Genomic DNA, 15,064 nt, shown 5'->3' with positions numbered 1-15,064 from the left:
GTGATTACGCAGCAGTTCTTTACTGGTAAAACTGTCTCAGAAAGACCAATTAAAATATAGCTTTCATAAGAGTATTTTTATGTTATTTAAAATTAAATATAATTAAACATTGCTGTTTCTCTTGTATTAAAATGGTGCCTAGCTTTAATCACAGTCTATTATTAGTTTAATAACTCAGTAGCTATCAAATCCAGGTGCGATTAGCAGGGACGCCAAGAGGGGGCATATAAGTACCTGGACCCAGGTCTGTTTTGGCGCCTGAGAGTGGAAGGGAGGTGTAAACATGCCCCAAAGATGGTACGGTCACTCCCGCTTCACCACACAGATAACTTCCCCACCAAGCGCTAGATGGCCATAATTACTTAAGAAAATCAATGTGTAGTCAGACATAATTGGCACATACTGTATGCTGGGCACACACCTGCTAATAATGCTCCTGATGTTGGCAAAATGTTGCAATTTTGCCACGTGTGCAGCCCATAAACAAGTTTAATGGCCTGATTGAACTTGAGCTTATACTGTAATGCTGGCCATACACCTACACGACCAGCATAAGATCAGATTCATCATACGATTTTCCTACGATTCCCCGGAGCTCCCTGGCGGTCCTGGCAGCATGTTTGTTGTTTTTCTTAGCACACGATCTGATCCTGTGTCTCATTGAAATGACTTGAATTGCTTCACGATGGATCGCATGAACAATATAAACGGCACGATCTGCACACGATACGATGGACAAGATGTGCTGCACATCTGATCATAAGATCCGATTATAGGAGCTGCGGGAGCGCGCATCGGATCGTATCTTACTAAAATAATAGACGATTTTCACAAGATCCATCTTATGACTCATCGAAAATTGGGCAATCGGGTCAAAATCGTGCAGGTGTATGGCCAGCTTTAGTATATGGCATGTCCATAAAGGCAGTGGCCAGATGACCCGACAATGTATATACTCCTGAATATGTGTTATTCAAGAACTATTTCCTTTTTATGTTGACAAAGCAATACTGTGTCAGTATTTATTTGTTCTTATGTTAAACATTTAAAAGCTTATTTTCAGGGAGGCACTGATCAACGCGTTTTGTCCTGTATTAGGTCAGGACTTTTTCAAGAGTCTTGAAAAAGTCCTGACCTAATACAGGATGAAACGCATTGATCAGTGCCTCCCAGGAGATCCTGAACGGATATACCACCAACCAGTGGCGTAACTAGGGCAGGGCGAGCGGGGTGCGTGCCCTGGGCGCCGTGGGAACGGCGGCGCGGGGGGGCACCGCCGGCCACGGTACCGGCCCGCCCTAGATAGCCAGTGTAGCCCCGAACGCAGTGAGTGCGGTCAGCGCTACACAATTACACAGGACCGGCGCTAGCCTTCCAGCGCCGGTCTTGTGCTGCACAGCTGAGCCCGTTCCCTCCCCCTGAGCACTTGCCCAATAGCACCAGGAGGAGGGTGGCAGGCGGGCTCAGACTGTGCATAACACACACATCGCCGCCAGCACTGGCGGTGATGTGTGTGTTAATCAGCAGCCAATGAGAGTCAGACAGACTCTCATTGGCTGCTGCTGCTGCACCCACATCACTGCCGAGCGGCAGTGATGTGTGTGTGAATCAGCAGCCAATGAGAGTCAGATAGACTCTCATTGACTGCTGCGCGCCCACTGCAAGAGCCGGGCTTCCGTCCGGCTCCTGCAGTGGTAATGGGAGAAACGTCATGATGCCATGACGTCTCTCCCATAATGCAGAGCGGCCCGGCCCGGGAGGATGGACGTGCGGATGGCGGCGGGAGCAGGTGCATGGATACAGGTAAGTATTTTTCTTTTGTTTAATTTTAGTGTGTATTTCGGGGAGGGGGGTGCGCTCTATTACAAAGTAGGGGACTACTACTGGGGGCACTACTGGGGGGGATACTACTGTGGGCACTGCTTCAGGTGGGGGGGACCATGACTGGGGACTACTACTGGGTGGGAGATACTACTGGGGGCACTGCTTCGGGTGGGGGACCACTACTGGGGACAACTACTGGGGGGGATACTACTGGGGCACTGCCTCGGGGGGGACCACTACTGGGGGGATACTACTGGGGGGGATACTACTGAGGGCACTGCTTCAGGTGGGGTGGGACCAGTACTGGGGAGTACTACTGGGTGGGGGATACTACTGGGGGCACTGCTTCGAGGGGGTACCACTACTTGGACAACTACTGGGGGGGAATACTACTGGAGCACTGCCTCGGGGGGAGGGCAACTACTGGGGGTATACTACTGAGGGCACTGCTTCAGGGGGGAACCACTACTGGGGGGGGATACTACTGTGGGCACTGCATCATGGGGGAACACTACTGGGGACTACCACTGGGGGGGATACTACTGTGGGCACTGCATCATGGGGAACCACTACTGGGGACTACCACTGGGGGGGAAACTACTGTGGGCACTGCATTGTTGGGGACCACTACTGGGGACTACTACAGGGGGCACTGCATCAAGGGGGACTCCTACTGGGGGAACTATATGAAGGGCACTGTATAGGAGGGACTACTACTGGGGGCACTATATAAGGGGCTCACTACTGGGGGCACTGCACAGGGTGGTCCACTACAGGGGGCACTGAAAAGGGAGAACCACTACAGGGGGCACTGCATAAGGGGGACAACTACTGGGGGCACTGTATAAGGGGCACTGTATATGGGGGATCACTACTGGGGGCCTGCATATGAGGGATCACTACTGGGGGCACTGTATAAGGGGAACTACTGGGGGCCTGCATATGAGGAATCACTACAGGGGGCACTGTGTAAGGGGCACTGCATATTTTGGAACCACTACTGGTTCCCAGTGACAAGAAAGGGGTGTGTGTCATGTTGACATGCCCCATTTTTCAGTGGCCACGCCCATTTTTGGCTGCGCGCGCACGTAGGGGGGAGGGGCTCCATTTTCAAATTTGCCCTGGACTCCAAATACCCTAGTTATGCCACTGCCACCAACAGTGCAAGCCTTCCAACTTTCTAGCCCGGGAACTATCTTGCAGATGAGGTCATTAACGGCAACCTAGAGGCTATTTTTCCGACTGCAGGAGAAGCTGGAGAACTAACTGCCCAGCAAGCCCTGTCCGACACATATGTAGCGGCTGCTGCTGCCTTACTACTGACGTGTCTGTGACAGAAGGAATAGGAGGACTTATTGCCCAGCAAGCCCCGTCCGTCACGCCTCCAGCGGCACAGTGTTGTTTATCTCCATAAGCCGTTCACGATTCAGCCGGTGCCGGAGTAACCGGAGAACTCATTACCCAGCAAACCCAGTCTATCTGCATAAGCGGTTACCACCACCTCCAGCTATTGACGGGCAAAGGTTGGAATATTGCTTGCCGTGACTTTATCTATCCACAGGACCGTATGTATATTAGCAGCGTGGCCACGCACATTGTTTCCTCATACATTGGTTACCCAGAGACAAAGTTAGTTCTTAAACCTTATGATATAGTGTTGGGATGCCAGCATCTATCTATTTTATTATTTTCATTTAACTGTTTTTCTTCAGATTGTGGATTCAATCAAACTGCTATATATTACCAATTTACTAGCAACAATAGTTACCAAATATACAGCTACAGCAAATTGTATCATTATTTGTTGTGTTATATTAGATTTTATACACACATGTGTTATATTGTCTATTAAATTAAGATTTTATGTTTACAAATCTCCTGTACATTTCATCAGAGAGCTAATATTTCTTAATCTATATAGAAAACTGGTATCTATTCCCACCTTGCGCAGTAACTACATGGTTTTTCTTTTGGGTGTTTGTACATATTCAATTGGTCCTAACTAGACCAAAATTGTTACTAGCCAGCAGGTGGCATTTCTACGTGTATGCTAATTATCAGAGAGCGCCGGGTATTGTAGCTTCAATAACTACAAATCAATTATTAGTTTTATAGATTAGTCTATAACAGGGCCGGATTGATGCTTGTGGGGGGCCCCTAGGGCAACTAAATTGTGGGGGCCCCATCAATAAAATTGCCACGGCCCCACGCAGCAACTACTATGGCCCTTACCTTGGCTCCAGACTCTCCACTAACCGGCAAGGTCTCATCATACTACTGTACTGTCCACAACACTGCTGGGAACAGACTCCCGGTGGCATAGTGGACATAGGGTCCCATTTAATATTATATATTTACGGTTTAATCCCCGAAAACATCCATTTTGTGGGGTTTAACCACAAATATTAAGTTTCCCCCAGAAGTATGACATAGGGACCGCACCAGATATCTCTGATTCCTGTTGTGATCCCTCCATTCCCGCTGGCAGGTTTCTATAGGGGATGCGATGCTGCCAAATTTACCAAATTCCGGAATGCGATGCATACTGGAGATTGGCTAACGCCATATCAAGATGGCATTAGCCGCTGTAGCCTATGTGCTACACATCGCATAATTAGTTAATTACCCAGGAAAGGGTTCTCCCGGAACCCTCCCCGGCAATGGTGGCCGCATATGCGCAGTAGCCCCCGCAGCACTCCGGCCATATCGTAGGGATGGAGCCCCTGTCCCTGCGTGTGCCATTTGATACATTCTACCGCTATGGTCGCATCTTACAGTGCGATCATGGGTGGTAATGTTATGCCCAGATTGCATTGCAAATGCAGTAATTAATAAATTGGCCCCCATGATCTTGTATACTGGCAGGGGCAAACGTAGAATTTCGAGTGGAGGCAAGAGAGAGATAAGGGGCGAGGAGGGAGGGGGATAGAAAGGGAGAGAGAGAGAGAGAGAGGAGGGAAAGAGAGGGAGGGAGAAGAAGAGATGGGGAGGGAGAAAGAAAAAGCGAGACAGACAGGGAGGGGGAGGGGATGGGAGAGCAAGATAGAGGAAGAGAGAGAGCGAGAAGAAGAAGGAGAGAGACAGTGAGGGGAAGTGAGAAAGGGAGGGAGGGGGGAGAGAGAGAGAGAGAGAGGTCATGGCTAATTGAATACCTCCCACATACAGAGAAGTCATGAGTGACAGAGAGAGGGAGAGAGTGGTAGAGAAGAGAGAAAGGGAGATAAAGAGACACAGAGGAAGGGAGAGAGAGAGGAAAGGACAGAGGGCCTGATTCAGAGCCGGACGCTCTGACCAGAGCGCTCGCTCTGAAATCAGGGCCGGCCTACCTAAAATTGGTGCGGCCTCCTGGCCGCTCGCATAGCTGTAGGTGACCACCCACAGCTTATGCGAGCGTCCATGATGATGGTCGCGATGGTCAAGACCATCGCGACCATCGGGCTTGCGACGAGACCCTGCGGTAGGGTCTCGCTGCCGCAAGCCCTGGAGTGCTTTTGGCTCTATCAGAGCCAAAAGCACTCCCACTGACATCACTAGTGATTTCAGTGGGGCCGGACCCAGACGGTAGGCGTTCCCATGGGAACGCCTCCATCTTGGCAGCCATGCCCTGGCACGCCCACCAAAGGGGGCGTGCTGTCAATCACCATCGACAGCACGCCCCCTTTGGTGCGAGACCCCGAGCGACGGCTTCTCCGTCGCTCGCTGGGTCTCGCGCATGCGCACGACGGAGGCGCCTCCGTCGTGCGCATGCGAATTTGGGTACCATGGACCCGCTTGCGAGCGTCTTGCGCTCGCGAGCGGGTCTGAATGAGACCCAGAGGCCCTGATTCAGAGGCTCTGCTCTGAATCAGGGCGGGCCAATTTTTTTTTTCACCGGCCTCCAGGCCGCTCGCTAAGCTGTGACCACCCTTGTGGTAGGGTCTCGACCACCGCAAGTCCCAGTGAACTAATAGCTGTTACTGCTGTCTGCTGCCGGGTGGAGCCGGCCAGAGAGTGTCTGGACTCCAGAGTGGCTTGCAGAAGTGTGGAGGCCCCCAATGTGTGGGGGCCCAAGGACGACCGCCCCATCCGCCCCACCTATAATCCGGCCCTGGTCTATAAGCCCTTTTCAGTTCCCAGCTGTTACTTATCATTAAGGGCGGGATTCAATTAGCGGCGATAATATTGCCTGCAATAATATCGGCTGATTTTTGTGCCATTATTATTGCACCCGATAATAGGAAGACTGAAACAGGCGAAAAGTTTTCTCCATCTCAGACCAGGAGAAAAAAAATGCAAATTCCCCATTTTTGCCTAAAAATGTGGTGATTTATTTCAGAGCCCTTTGGACACCCCTTTTTTCCATAAGTTGCGCACTTTGGTGAAAAACAACCTCACAAATTTTGGGTGAAATAAAAAAAAAAATTGAAAATGATAGAAAACTATTTTTTTTTTCAGGAAATGACTGTTCCACGTAAATTGGGGGAATGTTAAAATTGGTGCAAGTATATTTGCGTGTCGTAAAAATGCAATTTTAAAAACCGTTAAAAAACCGCCTGCTGCGACCGCGTGCGATATTTAAAACACTTGATGCATTCATACCGCCCTCCCGAAAAATTAGACCCAATACGTTAAAACCATTTTTAACTATCTTTTTTTTTTTTATTCATCCAAAATTTGCTTGGTCATGCGTTTGCCAAAGTATGCAACTTACGAAAAAAATGTTGGGTAATTTATCATTAGGGGGTGCCCAAAGGGTTCTGAAAGAAATCCCCACATTTTTTAGGCACAAATAGGGATTTTGCATTTTTTTTCCCCTGAACTGAGATGGAGAAAACTTTTCACCTGTTTTTTGTCGAAAAACGGGCGATTTTGCCAATTTTTTTCGTAGCCGAAAAAGCGAATATTGCGCCCGATTTAGCGGCTGACGGCAAAATCGGCAATTTTCACCGTTAATTGAATACGGCCCTAAGTATCCAACTTCAAGATTGGTTGCATTCCTTATGAAACAGGACAGTAAGGGAAAGAAAGGCAAATCTGGCCCATTATAATCTTTATTTATTATATAAACTAGCACTTACATTTGAAAGGTTTTACATATCACATATATACATACTGTTTCTCTAGTAGTCTTTCCTGCAGTGAGGCAATTACCCTACATTATCAGTTTATTGAACATGTAGCTTCCAGGACAGTCTTGCTGTTGCCAATTACATCCACTTTTATATTTAGGAAGGGATAACTATTGGCATCTCACGCTACACGTTTCAGCTGTATTTGTCTTCATCCAAGTGTCTTGAAAAGAGTTTTTTCTAATAAAGTTAACCTTGTGTGATCATCTTCCAATTAAACAGGCTCTAGTTTGACCATGATGTTGCATAGGGTCTTAATCCGGCTTTGGTGTTTGATACACCAGATTCTAAACTCTCTTGTGGGCAGATATCTCCCTGCCCTTGGTCTTCATGTCGATATTTCGTCTACCTTGTGAGTACGGTTTTTTTTTGTATGCACTGTTTCCCACTATCTGGCACTGTGGTGCTTTACAAATTATTATTATTATTATTATTATTATTATTATTATTATTATTTGTAATAACACACTATTTCATGTATTTCAGCAGGGTTTTTTTTATAATTGTCCATATAGAATCCTTGACTGGCATTTACATTGCCTCCAGATAGTGTAAGAGAGTCTATATAATCCCATAGAGATTAATACTACTGAGCTCCAAGTGTGTTCCTGGACTCCGAGGGGCATATTTATAAAAAAAAAAAAAAAAAAACAATCTATAGGAAATCCCATGAAAGCATCTATTTTTTGGGTCACCCCTAAATATTAAGCATCACTGGGATGTATGTATGGGGGATTGCAGCAGATATCGGTTGATCGCAAAAGCAGCCCCCGTAGGTTTCTGTGGGGGCTCCTAGATGGGAGGGATCCTTCGCTATCCTCTCTCGGAAAATGTTGCGATGTGTTGGCCACTGGTTACAATGGTTAGTACCTTCTGAAAAGGACGATAGCTACCGGGCCAAGTTCCAGAGTGTCCTACATTACCCAAGACAGGGATGGGCACCTCTCGGAGCCCCTTGACTTGACGCAGAGCCGCAGGCAATGTCAATGTTCATGTAGTTGAATGATTTTTGTGTGATTCAACTGTTTTAGACCCCTAAAGCTGTGGGGGACACATTTCTTCTCCCAGCCTCCTGAGGAACGAGAAGAAATGTGTCCAAAGCCTGTTTTTTTGGACACCCTAATGGTGATTTGGGCGCCCTAACCACTTCTTTAGACAGGTTTTTGTAGCCGCGATAAATACTAATGACAACATGCTTCATGTCTGCATTTTAAAAACGAAATGTATGCAGAACATACTTGCCGACATTCAGCTCACTCCTTCCGGGAGGGGGCTGAATGTCAGCTTACAGGGGGGGACGTGGCCGCACTATAATGCTGTTGTGGGGGCGTGACCAGGGTGGGCCGGGGGCATGGCCGCGAGATTGCATCATCACAGCTCCGCCCCTCTTCACAATGCTGGAGTAAACGGCATTGTATGCAGAGGGCGGGGCCACGATGATGCGATTCAGCGCGAATCGCGTCACCGGGCCTCCCCGCTGCGGGGGTTTTGATATTAACTCTGTGGGGGGGTAGGGAGGGATGGTGGCTTCCGGGAGGCTTGCCTACAATCGGGAGGCCCCGGCCAAATCAGGAGGGTAGGCAAGCCTGATGATAATGAATTGCAAAGTAGTTTAAGATGATCTATCTGTTAACCCCTATGGTTGCATGCTCTAATCTTAGTAAGCCTAGATGCAATGTGCTGTTGAGCTCCTGGTATAGTACTGTGTGATACTAAAGGATGTAGTATATTTTGTAAAACATTCACAAAGTCGACATTAGAATGTTGCAAGGCCGTAATGTAGTCATTGAACATACCAACATGTTCAAAATGTTGACCCTGATGATAAGTTGACATTGTTGAAATGTCAGAATATCTTGTCCTTGTTCTGGCCTTAACCCTAAAACTAATCCTACCGGTAACCCTAATCCTACCAGTAACCATAACCCTCATGGTAACGGTAAAGCTAACCCTAAGCCTAATGGTAACGCAAAAGCTAACCCTAACGGTAACGGTAAAGCTAACTGTAAACCTAATAGAAAAGTCAACATTAAGACAATGTTGTCATTTTCGTATTGACATTCTATCAATGTTGACATTTTGCAGGTTAGTGATGTCAAAATTTTAACCATGTCGACACCATCAATGTTAACCTTCTGCTGCCAACATCGTGATCAGAGACATGGTCATTTCATACCATACTAAATTGCTGTTATGTGACTGCTCTTCCCACGTGTCACTGAGTTACAGATGTGTTCCTGGATGGCAAGTTATGTAAATATTGTTTCTGGGTTGCCAACTTACTAACAGGTGTTATCCCGCTATACAATTATATAATACTCTGAACTGACTACTTCCAGCACAACTATATAGCTCCCTTCATATTTTGAAGCCAGATAGCTTTAGTTGTCCTTCTGAGTGATACAAAGATTAACATGGTTGCTAATAGCAACAGTGCCCAAATATGGCTAGTTTTAGTCTGAAGGACTTATTTTAATAGCAAAGTGAACATAAAAAATGCACAATGACCCTTAGCAGGCAAATATTAATGTTAATGAATAAAATTTATTATATCTAAATCTAAACTAATATCTAACTGGTAGTACGTGTATTATGGACATTGGGGCTGATTCACAAATGTATGTTTATTCAATGTTAACGCACATCTCTGTTTTATTTTACATCTGCATATGTGTAGGAGCCTCACTGCGCTTGTGCAGATCTGGGTGTGCAATGACGCATTTTCCCAAAAGCCGCAGCATGATTGACATGCTGTTGCCTCTTGGGGACAGCCAGCATTCCAGATATGGGGGCATGTCTGCCCCATATTCTGGGTGTGCCAGTCTTTGGACGAAGCTTCTCTGGTCCCCGGCAGCAAAATTTCACCAGCTTTTGCATAATTTCGCAACAGTACAAAGACGCAGTGGATGTGTGAATAGCGTCTGTCTCTAAATCAGCCCCATTTATCCTTGTAGGGCTACTAACCACTTCTGTATCTTTGTGAGTTACACGGTCATCCGATACCACCGACGCTTCAGTGCAGATTTTACGTCTTTATTTTTCAGGCTGTAGATGAGTGGGTTAAGCATGGGGACAGCAGCTGTGTTGAACAGAGAGAAAAGCTTGTTAGATTCCAGGGTGTCCATCGAGGCTGGTCTCATGTATTGGTAGATGAGGGTCAGATAGAGGAGAATGACCACTGTGATGTGTGAGGAACATGTGTAGAAGGCTTTCTGTTTCCCAGTACGGATGCTCAGTATGGTCTGGATAATGAAGGTGTATGGGATGAAGGTGAGGAGAAAGGGGATGGTGGAAAGAAAAAGTCCACAAATAAAAATCAAAAACTCAGAAAGTGAAGTATCATTGCAAGAAAGTTTTACGAGAGGGACAATGTCACAGAAGAAGTGATTTATTTCTTCGGTTTTATAACAAGTGAACCTGGATATTAAAATAATATGAGGCAGCGATTCTACAAAGCCCAGCACCCAGCAGGCACTGGCCAGCCCAGCACAGACAGTAGGGCTCATGACTGCTGAATAACGCAATGGGTTGCAGATAGCAACGTAGCGATCATAACTCATTGCTGTCAGTATAAGCAGCTCATTGCACACTAGGGATGTGAAGATGAACATCTGAGACATACATGCATGTACAGAAACTGTTTTATCCCCTGTTAGGAAGCTAAAAAGGACCTTATGCAACGTGACTGTGCTGTAGGACATGTCCATGATAGACAGATTACACAGGAAGAAGTACATGGGAGTGTGGAGCTGAGGGTCCAGGCAGACCAGTAGTAGAATGGTCATATTGCCACCAAGAGTGAGGAGATAAATGAGAAGAACCAGGAGGAATATCGGAAGCTGAAGCATTGAGACATCTGAAATCCCCCTAATAATGAAGTGTGTGATCATTGTCTGATTGGTGGCAGTCATTTATCCAGCTTTCATATGAGATCTGAAAGAGGAACAATTACTGATATAACTCTACAATACAACACTAGCAACTGAGCACTTACAACTGTGTTTAGTAGAATAAACTTACACTTGAGACTAACCTACTTCTCAGTTCATGTTGAGAGTGAGGAGACATCAATGTGTATATTTACTTCAAAGACTCATGGTGGGTATAAAATCTTCGAGAGACATCAAATGGAGAAGTTGCCCATAGCAACTAATCAGCTTCTATCATTTTATAGACTGTGCTAGATAAATGACAGAAGCTGATTGATTGCTATGGTCAACTTCTGCACATTATCTCTTTATGAGGCTTGATACATCTGCCCTCTGGTTTTGCATTTAATATTATTGCCCTCCTGCAGCCAAAACCGCTGACAAGTAAATATGCTCACAAGATTTTCTTTGTTACATGTGGTACTGTAGTTGTATGTTTTGTGTTTTCTTTAACGTTTTTTTATTATATAGTTTGAAATATGCCTAATATGCCAAAACTTTTAGTTTCTGGGGGAAGTGCAAGTGGATGATACAAAAAGTGTACCATTCCTTTACATGTAGAGAGAGCCTCAGAGCTACCAAAAAGTTCAAGTCATTTTGCAGTGAGAAAAAGGGCGTGCACACTATTGCAAAGTAGGTAAATAACCATCTCCAACAATTTATCTAACTTGGGGCCTGTTTCATTACGGGCCGATTGTTGTGTACTGCGCATGCATTGCAGTGCACGTGTGCGAAGACTCCACTGCGATCGGACTGCGATCGCAGAGACCATGCAGACACATTGCAGAGTGATTGACAGGAAGTGAGCGTTTGGGGGTGGTGATGCAGGGGGTGGTCAGCGAAATGCAGGCGTGCCAGTGCATTTGAGCGCCGTTACAGGGGCGTGCATAAATTAGTAATTGTAATGGCATACGCAGCTTGAGATCTCACTGAGTGCGATGAGGTTAGCAATTACGGTTTAATGTCTGACCTTGTGCAATTGTGTATGAGGCGCCCATGTTACTTAGTGATACAGATGGTTTTGCAGACTTGCAAAGTATTACGGATGTGTGTAATGGGAAGTGGGCGTCCTTTTGTTGGGCTGCGATGACATAGCGATCGCAGACATTAGCATATTTTTGCAGCGGGACTGCGTGTGTACTCGCAGCTGCGATCGCAATAGAGATCCGTACTGAATCAGGTCCTTAATTCTGACCCACAAATTGAAAACTTATTTTTCACTTTTGTACATGTCTAAACACATCCCTAAACCTAAACGGAGTTTAGGAAATACTTTTTGCACCCCACGTATGCTGTTATTGTGCCCCTCTAATTCATCAGCTTCCCATTGTGATATTGCACAAATATATCCATGTGCTGTTACAGAAGAGCTGGGGTGTTTTTGCTGCTGTCTTGCAGTTTGTAAAGTACCCTTATTGTGTACATGTTATGTCATTATATAAATTGTGACATTAAAGGCCTAAATCCCCCTACATAGAAGGAACTGAACTATTTTGTCAATTGTTTTTAATGAGTATATATTTATAAACTAGAGATGTGCAGGTTTTATTCGGTTCTTTTCGCCATATTAGTGCAAGTTCGGATTAGTTTGGATTCATCTTATTGGCTGTCTTATTGGCTCTCACAATTTTTGGATAGCCAATAAGATAAATCCGAACAAATCTGAACTTGCGTTAATGTGGCGAAAAGAACCGAGTAAAACCAAACCCGCACATCTCTAATATAAACCTAGCTGCAGCATCAGTGTAATCAGCAGGCTGACAGCAGCAGACCTGTGTGCGTCCTACTTACTTATAATATAATAATAATTTTATTTATATAGCGCCTTTCTACTAAAGGACTCAAAATGCTTTACATTTGCCTTTACAGTACAAAATACAATATAAGCTTAAACAAGGGACATTAGTGAAATGCTTGGGTGAAGAGGTTAGTCTTGATTCTATTTTTGAAGGATTCTAGAGTGGAGGCCTCTCGAACTGTGCGGGGAAGTGAGTTCCATAAGGTTGGAGCCCCAAAACTGAAAGCTCGACCCTCAGACGAATTCTGGGAGATTCTAGGTACTGTTAATAGTCCTTTGTTAACGGATCGCAGAAATCAAATGGGACGGTAAGGAATCAGAAGCTGCTTTAGGTACCTTGGGCCATGGTCATGTAGGGCTTTGTAAGTTATTAAGCCAATCTTGAAAACAATTTGCCATCTGACAGGCAGCCAGTGAAGGGAGTAGAGAGTCGGTGTTATGTGGCTGAAATGGGACTGGTTGGTTATTAACCTGGCAGCTGCGTTTTGTACCATCTGCAAGCGGTGCAATTCTTTTGCTGGGAGTCCAAGGTAGAGGGCATTGCAGTAGTCTAGGCGTGATGATATAAATGCATGTATGACTTTAGGCAGATCTTCTGAGGGAATTAAGTGCTTGATTCTGGCTATGTTCCTCAGATGAAAGAATGAGGATTTGATTGTGGCTGAAGCTCAGCTAGGCAGCCATTTAGGGTTGTTATGAGGTCCTTTGTACCTGGAGCAAGGACAGGTACAGTTGTGTATCATCTGCATAGCAGTGGTAGACCAGGCCATGACATGTGATTATTTTACCCAATGGTAGCATGTATACTGCAAAAAGCATGGAAGACAATATAGAACCCTGTGGGACACTGCATGGAAGTGGCACGGGTGATGAGTTTACTCCAGAAGAAACTCTCTGTGACCTGCCGGTCAGAAATTATTTGAAGCAGCTAAGGACTGTGCTATCCAGTCCACACAAATTTTTCAGGCGCTCAATTAGAATCCTGTTGTCCACAGTATCAAATGCTGCTGAGAGATCCAGAAGGATTAAGATTGAACAGTCACCTCTTTCTCTTACCATCAGAAGGTCATTAAGCACACATACTAGAGCTGTTTCAGTGCTATGTCTTCTCCTGAATCATGACTGGAATGGATCATAAATGTCATGGGTAGACAGGCGGGTTTCCAGTTGCATTGCCACCACTTTCTCAATGACCTTTCCTAGAAAAGGAAGGTTTGATACTGGTCTATAGTTGGTTATGCAGTCGGGGTCTAATTTAGTTTTTTTTAAGAAGTGGTCTAACAATTGCTTCCTTTAGTGGTTCTGGAATAATGCCTGTTTGCAAAGAGCATTGAACTATTTTTGCAATCACAGGGCCAATCATGTCCATACACCCTATGAGAAACTTGGTTGAGGCAGGGTCCAGAATACAGGTGTTGGGTCGCAACATTCTGATAATTTTGGAAATGTCTTTTACATCTGTTATGTGAAAGCTGTTCCAGGGAGACGGGTACTTACCTTGGCAGGCTTGGTAGTGTGGCAATCCTTTGATGGCACTGTGGGGATTCCAGCCCGGATACTTTATCTGCAAAGAATTTTGCTAACTCATTGCATCTTGACTGGGAGAGGGTTTCATCAAGCTGCAGGTTTGCAAAGCATCTCCACTGTACGCAAAAGGTGAGCTGGCCTATTGTTTGCTGCCTTGATCTCATTTGAAAGGAACTCTGTTTTCTTATGAGATATTGTTGATTGATATTCTCTAATTTGTTTGTTTAGTGTTAACTTATCCTTTACCAGGTTTGTCTTCCTCCATCGTCTTTCAAGTCTACGCCCCCTTTTCTTGAGTTCACTAACACTATTGTCAAACCAAGGGGCTTGACGGTGTGGTATGAGGGGTCGTATACGCACAGGGGCGATAATATCCATTGCAGCTGTCACATCTCTGTTATAGTAATGGGCTAGAGAACAAGTATCTTCACAGGCCCCTATTACCGCAGAAAGATCCAGGTTTGCTGCAAAAGCCTGGGGGGGGGGTCATGCCCCTCCTTAGACGATACCTTGTCAACTCCATGGGTAAAGTTCTATTTTGAGGGGTTGCAACTGAGAAGCAAATTGAGTGGTGGTCTGACCACGTGACTGGGTTATCACACTGGAAAGGGACAGCATGAGCATTGTATTCACATTACTATGCAATTCACACACTGTTAGCAAATGCGGCACAGTACTGCACAGGTCAGCTGAGGCTGGCGGTGCAAAAGTGACTCCCCATATATGTATCACTTTTACATGTATGAATAGACGACTTGCTCATGGAGTGGTCACCTCTCCAGTTTTATCTGGACAGATAATTGGACTTTGTATTGTCATATCAGGGTTTGAGATTCCTGTTCAGGACATTAGAAAATTTGATGTAGTGTAGACCGGAA

The 15,064-nt window shown here is 45.5% G+C and overlaps 1 protein-coding gene across 1 annotated transcript; it reads right to left on the bottom strand.

Annotated features, from left to right (window-relative positions):
* Positions 1-9,916: 9,916 nt before the first annotated feature.
* On the bottom strand, positions 9,917-10,843 carry LOC148473723 (olfactory receptor 8D1-like). The gene has a single exon (XM_088459568.1). The coding sequence runs from the start codon at positions 10,841-10,843 to the stop codon at positions 9,917-9,919; it is 927 nt and encodes a 308-aa protein (XP_088315694.1).
* Positions 10,844-15,064: the final 4,221 nt, after the last annotated feature.

Source organism: Taudactylus pleione, unplaced genomic scaffold, assembly GCF_031769625.1.
Source record: "Taudactylus pleione unplaced genomic scaffold, aTauple2 ptg000914l, whole genome shotgun sequence".
Taxonomy (NCBI): Eukaryota; Metazoa; Chordata; class Amphibia; order Anura; family Myobatrachidae; genus Taudactylus; species Taudactylus pleione.
This window is presented reverse-complemented; position numbering and strand designations above follow the sequence as displayed.